At 36.7% G+C, this 7,753-nt stretch overlaps 1 protein-coding gene across 1 annotated transcript in view; it reads left to right on the top strand.

The window, feature by feature from the left end:
* LOC142353188 (uncharacterized) overlaps nt 1–6,089 on the top strand; it is a 7,873-nt gene extending 1,784 nt beyond the window's left edge. Inside the window, exons 2-3 of the mRNA XM_075405405.1 lie at nt 537–727; nt 5,789–6,089. Coding sequence (XP_075261520.1) covers nt 537–684 — 148 coding nt within the window. The 3' untranslated portion in view covers nt 685–727; nt 5,789–6,089. The remainder of the gene's footprint in view (nt 1–536; nt 728–5,788) is intronic.
* Nucleotides 6,090–7,753: the final 1,664 nt, after the last annotated feature.

Here is a 7,753-nt window from a genome sequence, read left to right as displayed (position 1 = left end):
AAAACGTAAGGGCTTTGATCGGTTTTGGCGAAGTAAAAGCGACGAAAACCGACGATTTCTTATGTTTGATTCCGACGAAATTCTCAACGCGCGAATACGGTGTGAAATCGTAAGAAAAGCAAATGAATTTTCGGATGAGCTGAGCTCACGATTGTTTGTTATAAAATCATATCACGTCCCATGGGCGCCTGCGATGCATGGCTAAAAAGAACAGATCATTTGGATAATATATAAGATATAAGTTACTTTTTCTAAAAACTGGCCGACAGAATACTTTTTTACATTAATTTGAAAAGAACTTCGGCAGACTAGGGTACTAAAAGTCTGCTTTCAATGCTGTCCCGGGTCGACGGCTGTAACAAGAAGGGAGAAAAGAATGTAAAAACAGTGTAATTTCTTAAAATTACACTCTTACACTCTTTTCCCCAATGAATAGGAGTGGAAAACGCATTACACCCTAATCCCCGCTAATTGGGGGTGGATTAAGGGTGAAACCTCGTCCCGGGGTCACCCCTAACTATATAAATGTTTGCCAGGCAGGAGACAATTGATACAGTGTTGCGTCCCTGGTTCCTAGATTGTCTCAAACGAAGAAACGCCTCAGTGCCTATCCTTGAGAAGGCATACGCTCTAGCAGATATGGAGGACACCCCAATGACCCTGTCCCTATTCAGACTACAGTGAACCCAAGCGCATGGAGACACAGTGCGCTCGTACAAAAATACAAGTCTATAATTCTTTTCCCCTATAGGTTCTAATTGACCGGTACTTAAGATAATGGGAGCCCCCCCCCTCAGGTAGATCATGACCATTGATATTTCAATGCCTGTATAACAGTCTAACACTAAAGCTTCAAGTGTTAAAATTTTGGTCAGACTTTTCAGTAGGCTTGATCATTTGCAACAAAATGCATTAGTTTGTACACGAATGGCAATGAAAAGAAGAAAAATTGTTTACGAGGGAACAGTGTTAGACAATTTATCTTCACTTCATTTTTATATCTTAATAGCCACGAAACGATAGCGGCTATAATTGGAGACATCGTGGTTTTTTACAACTCAAACTGGAGCATTGGTTTTCTTATGGTTTTTTAAAACGGAAGTACTATTTGTTCAGACGGCATTTTGACATAAAAGCGAAAGAGAGTAAAGTTGCCTTGTGAAAGTTGCCGTGGTAAAGTTGCCGTGTGATCTTCTGAGCGAGAAAAGTTTTTGATCATATGCTTCGATCAGCGATTGACTTTTCGACTTTGAAAAGTGTTTTTTGACAGAACGCCTCATATAGATAACCAATTTTTGCCTTTTTTCGTCCAAATGGCCAATTTTTTTCCCTTATAACTTAGCTTTTTGAAAAAATAGCTTTTAATAGAAGCTGTATTAATATGTTAATCTATGAAATTGATACCACAGTGTTTTTGATTGTCTGGTAATGCGTTTTAAATACTAAATGAGCAGAAATTTTGCATTTTTTAATTGCTCTCAAACGAAGTTTGTAGCAATTATATTAGTCCAGTCGGTCTTTTTTTATGCGATTTTTCGTCTGACGCTTTTGACTTTTCGTCCTCAAAAACGGGATAAACAGGTAGCGCCCAGCGGGCATTAAGTGCTCTTAGAGCTTTTCAGCTCTGTTTCAGCTCAAACTGTTTTGGAGACTTATACTTATACTTATGGTGTGAAGGGCGGTTCTTAGAGGTTGAGACAACTCCCCCCCCCCTGTTGACCCCCATCCCCACTTGCCTCCAGCCCCCACCGCGCTTGTGCCCCCCCCAACCCAGTGTTGCCCCCATCAGCCCCCGGTGCAACCCCCCCCCCCCGTGGCTAGCTTTTGACGAAGCCAACCTCTCGCCGGTCGTTTGAGAGCAATTCGCCCGACGTTAGTTGGTTATGTTTTTATTTTTTGGCTTTTTTAAAAAGTAATTTTTAATTGCTCTCAAACGAAGTTTGTAGCAATTATATTAGTCCTGTCGGTCTTTTTTTTTATGCGATTTTTCGCTTGACCAATTTTTCGTCTGACGCTTTTGACTTTTCGTCCTCAAAAACGGGATAAACAGGTAGCGCCCAGCGGGCATTAAGTGCTCTTAGAGCCTTTCAGGTCTGTTTCAGCTCAAACTGTCTTGGAGACTTATACTTATACTTATGGTGTGAGGGGCGGTTCTTAGAGGTTGACACCCCCCCCTTTGTTGACCCCCCCCCACCCCCACTATTGGCTCCACCCCCCCCCCCACCGCGCTTTTGCCCCCCCCCCACCCAGTGCTGCCCCCATCAGCCCCCGGTGCACCCCCCCCCCGTGGCTAGCTACTGACCAAGCCAACCGCTCGCCGGTCGTTTGAGAGCAATTCGCCCGACGTTAGTCGGTTATGTTTTCATTTTTGGCTCCTAAAGCGGATTCATTTCCAAAATTAGTGCATATGGCAATTTATCTTTGATATTTAATGTTTCTGAATGCATCTTTTTAACGTGAAGTATTTTTGTTTTATAGAATTGTGCACATGCTTGCCCGATTTGAACAGTTTCTGTAGAAATTTTCTGTTTTGTTTGTTTTTTGGACTTAATTTCAGGAAAAAGTCTTTTTGTGCACTGTCAGGGATCCTAACTTACTTTTAATATTAATCGAATAGCTTGTGCTGTTTAGTGTTTGATTTTGGGTACAATTTTCTTCATAAGTGCAGATCTGAAGTTTATTTGACATTTTTACTGCAAAACGTTTTAGCGTTTCTAATCTTTGAAATAGATTTCTACATTTTAATCTATAATAGAGAATAGTTGTATAATTTTATGCTAAATAAGGAAATGTAATTGTTTTTCTACTTCATACTTTTTTCAGTATTACTTTTAACTTTCAAAACTCAAAAACAAGTTTTTTTTGTTTTTTAATGTGTTTTTGCTTTCTTCTTTATTCTCTGCATTCTAGCAAGTAAAAGTCTCTCATTTTCCTGAGATCGATAGTTCTTATCAGCTTTGCTTATATCAGTTGTTAAAAATAGTGAGTTCAAACATATTGGGGAACTGAGAATTTGCATGAAATGCCGTTTGACGATAATTGCTTCCTACGAAAAATATTGTGTTCCCAGTTTTGATTTAAAACGTTCTTTTGCCTGCAAAACGTGTTTTTTGTCTTTTTGTTTGTTAATTTGGAAAGTTTTTACTTATTTTGCTGATTTTCAAGTATTTTTGCAATTTTTGGCCCATTGTAGTAATATATTGAATTTATTTAAAATTGAAGTAAAACTGCAGGCCTGTAAATTCTTGTCACTACAAAAAGTGCAAATTTTTTTGCTACGAAGTTATCTCTTTGTATGCAATATGACCAAAAAATGAGGAAATTGACACATTTTTTTCTCAATTTTTCTCCTTCTCTTCAAAAATAGAGATGTTTGTGAGCCCATTAAAGCTTGGCTGATGTTTGGTGGTTCTATAACTGTTTTTTACTGCATGAAACAACGTTTTTCGATTGTATGTGCACTTGCTCTACGTGAAAAATAAATTGAGTTTTCCTGACTGTTTTCGTTTTGCCGAAATGTTCTTCTGTTTGACATAAGAATGTTGTTTTCTCTGCATTGATGCGTTCTGCTTGGAGACATTATCTATTTGAACAACCCGTTTTTTCGATGGATACGACTTTGAGTCGTTTTCGGATTTCTTCCGGTTATGTTTTTAATTCGTCTCCATCGATGATTCTTGCGACGTGACTTCTTGGAATTGACTTTTTCAATGTCTGTGATTTCTACTGCTTTGCAGTTAAAATTTGTGTGCGGGACGTGATTTGATCTGCTTTTAGGTCAATTGTGTGAATTACCTCATTCAAAACAATGACTTCAGAACTTACTAAACGAACTTAATTTTTTTGAATATTTTCTAGGTAAAGATCAATAGTGTTTATCTAAGTAGTGCCAAACTTATATGCCCTAGTTTTTAGAGTCTTGAGTATTAGAGTCTTGAGTATTTGATTTCAATTTTGAATTTTGAAGACGTTCTATTAAGGTTGTTTCTTTATACAGCCTATGTGCCTCGTAAAAATAACAGTCCGAATCCAACCCAGGAAGTCTAGTGGTCTATTAAAGGGCTGGTTGTCAATCTGTCTATCTTATTTCTATAATTGTTTCAATTCATGGGAGGCCACAAGCGTCTATCGCGGCTGCTTTCCGGCAATCTGCCTGATATTTTACCCGAACAGGTAAGGTAAGTTTACATGTATTTTAACATAAATTTTGTGATGAGTGAAGGTAGTTTAAAATCCACCTTAACTGTTAAGGTGAAAAGTTAAGGTTAATGTGATCGCAGGCTGAGCGAAGGTAAGAATTTTGTCCACGTAGCTCGGCTATAACGTCTGAGAGTGTAAAACGGACAGTTTCAGTCAATTTATCATTCCTTTAAGCATTGAGCTTAAGTTTCTATAGGTAAATTTCAAATTTTAGTTATAGCTGTGAACTTTAAAAAGCTGGAAGGATAACCAGATGTTAATACTGTCTGAGATAGTTAAGTTGATGGAGTGATAGGGGATCGCATCTGTTTCTGCCACCGACTAGTGTTTTTTATGCCCTCAATTAAAAACTGTATGCTGTAATACAGCACAATATTATTAACTGCTCTAAAACAAAGTTCATTGCAGTTATATTAGTCCTGTACTCTTTTTTGCTTGATCGATTTTTCGTCTGACCCTTTTATTTTTTGTCCTCTAAAACGAGATAAACTGGAAACGCCCGGAGGTCATTAAGAGACATAAATTCAAGGTGTGAAGGGCGGTTCCTAGTGTTTGACCCCCCGCAATTCACTCCCTCCCCCAGCATCAGCCCTCCCTTCACCCCCAATCTCCACCCCTACAGATTGTTCTACCCGCAACACAGCCCCCCCCCCCACGCGCTTTTACTTAAGCTAAACCTAGCCTCCATAAAGCCTAGCTAGCTACTGGTGAAGCCAAATGCTCGCCAGTCGTTTGAGAGCAATTCGACCGACGTTAGCCGATTGTGTTATTTCATTTTGATAAAAGGACGTTGAGATAAAGTGCATAACAAGGAGAATCGGTAATGTACGTCGGCAAATAATGTTCCAACCCTTTTAAATTTATAAAAGCAGCAACTATGGCTCCGAAATTTTTGTCCTGCTTTTATTTAAGTTGTTTTCTTTACTTGTACAATTACTAAATTTGTTGTTAGTTGGACCGTTTTTTGTATCATATTTCAACCAATTTTCATAAAAAATCTAAAGAAATTATTTTGTTAAATGGATAGGTACGTAGAGTACTTGCGAATAGGAATGATGAGAAGTTGAAAAGTGGAAACTTTAGGCCTGAACTTTTCCTCTAGATAACAAAATCAGAAAACTATCTTCAAGGAGCGAGTCGGTTTTCCAAGTAGTTTTGAGTGGTTTATCTCTTTTGTAGCATAAAGTTCCAACTCCCAATTGATGGAGGGTTGTAACAATCATGCAATTGACTAGAGTAACTACAATTTCGCTGGGGTTTTAATTAAAGATAAAAAGCTCATCCAGCGTAGAATTTGAAATTAAAAAGATTTTTTTGAATTTAGTTTGTTTTTCGAGGAGTTATCGAGGTTTAAATTTTCGTGTGAACACGGGATATTCGGTTCACTTTTGTTCACTTGTACCATAATTTTTATCGAACTAACATTTTTTCTTTAAAAATTTTAATTCAAAACTACATTTCACGCCACAAAATAAATCATTTATCTGTTCCTAATAGACGAAAGGCAATAAAAAGACTATATAAAAAGACTAAGGCAATAACTGAAGATTATCGTGTTATAATTGAGGGGAAACGTATTGCATACTAGGTCTCTGACACAAGACTCGCTTGTGAAAAGGCCAAAAGTTTTCATGATTTTGATCCTCGTTATTATACGAATGCTGACAGCCGAGAAAATTGTCGTGAACGAGAATTTTCAGGAAACGAACATCTGCTAAAAAGATGAAAATGAAAACTAAGAGAAGACTTTCAAATCCCACGAAATTTTCTGTTCTGAAGTCTGGCGCGTTTCTGTTGAAATGAAACATATATAAAAAACAGCAGAACAATTAGGCTGTCACAATTTTACAACGCCATGAATTAACTAATGAAACAAATATTAGCTCAAATATAACTCAGAAATTATTTGTTAGTAGTGAGACGTCTGCAGAACTTAATAACAAAGGGGTTAAAATTGTATTGTTTAGAAATTATCATTATAATACGTCATTATATGCTGTTGTTTAACAGAGATGTCAATTGATCTAAATAGGATTTGTGAACGTTTCGATAGTTCTCATTTCTCCGTAGTTATAGTTTGTGAATTCTGTAACGGTTATTTTTATTTTTCTATGTATGAATGTCATAACACTGGATTATGGAGCCTTTTTAAAGCAGAATTTCATGGAGATGATTTTACCAAAGAAATAACGTTCAAAATTGTTGTAATTCTTTTTTTGCGAGTGCTGAAACGTCACACTAAACAATTTTCTATTGAGGTGTACGCTACTGTACAAATTTATACGGCGTTTTTCACAACAGAAATGAATGACGCTGATTACCGACTCAAAAAAATTGCAAGTGTGTTTTTTTTCGGAGTTTCTAAAACCGGTTAACCATAAAAAATGTTTGTCAGGATCGTATAATACAGTACCTGACTATCGGGTGTTTTCGAACAAAAAGTTCAAAATCAATATATTTAACGCTAACAATTTACAAAGATATGATTTTTTTCGAAAATACAGTTTTCAAAACATTTAACCATAGTTTGTTATGGAGCTGTATGATATAGTACAGCTCTAAAGGTGTTTTCTAAAACAGAAGAAAATGGTGACAATTTTGAGGTCGAAGATGGGCTGAAAAATGCTAAAAGCTACTGGTTTTTCAAGACCCCTAATAACCAAAAAATACACCACAAATATACTAAAAATTAACAGTGTCTTTTTAGTAATAGCCGCCAAGCGATAGCGGCAATTATTGGGGACATCGTGGTTTTTTTTACACTTCAAAGAGTTTGAATTGTATTGGGGCGCTGTCTTTTTTTTAAAGATCTGTTCACACATTTTCATGATTTTTGAAGTCAATTTGGAGTAGTGATTTTGGTCACGCCGAAACAGGAAATGGAGCGAAAAAGCGAGTGGTTTTGCGGCGTGAAATTTTTTCGCTCTAAATTCAAAGTAGAGTGAGAAAATGGTGTTTGAACAAAAATTCGCTTTCTCGCTAGTGGTTTTCTGTTCACATGCGGCAATTTCACTTCGATTTTCACCTTTTTTCGACTTTTTTGGATTGGATTTGTATCTAAATGGTTTATCGTATCCATTCATAAACCCTTCTAGGTCTAGTTTTTTGTTTAGTCAATGAAAATTCTTTGAACTGTACGTCAGGACTTGTCCTGCTATGTTTTTTCAATTAGTTGTCTCCATCGATGATTCTTACGACCTGACTTCTTGGAATTGACTTCTTGGGACTGACTTCAGTGACTTCTATTGCTTTGCAATTGAAATTTGTGTGCGTGACGTCATTTCTGCTTTTAGGCCAATTGCTTGACTTACCTCACTCAAAAAATTGACTTCTGAAGTCACTTAAGGAACTTTAAATTTTATGAACTTTTTAGTTAAAGATCAATAGTATGCATCTAAGTATTGCCAATCATGCCCTAATTCTTGGTTATTAGTCTTGATTTTTTGATTTTGAACATCAATTTTGAAATAGCTCTCTGAGCACTTTTTCCTTATAGACCATATGTATCATAAAATTGACAGTCCAAATATAACACTAGTGGTCTATTAAACGA

The sequence above is a fragment of the Convolutriloba macropyga genome, chromosome 14 (genome assembly GCF_964194025.1).
Source record: "Convolutriloba macropyga chromosome 14, txConMacr16.3, whole genome shotgun sequence".
NCBI classification, from domain to species: Eukaryota; Metazoa; Xenacoelomorpha; order Acoela; family Convolutidae; genus Convolutriloba; species Convolutriloba macropyga.
This window is presented reverse-complemented; position numbering and strand designations above follow the sequence as displayed.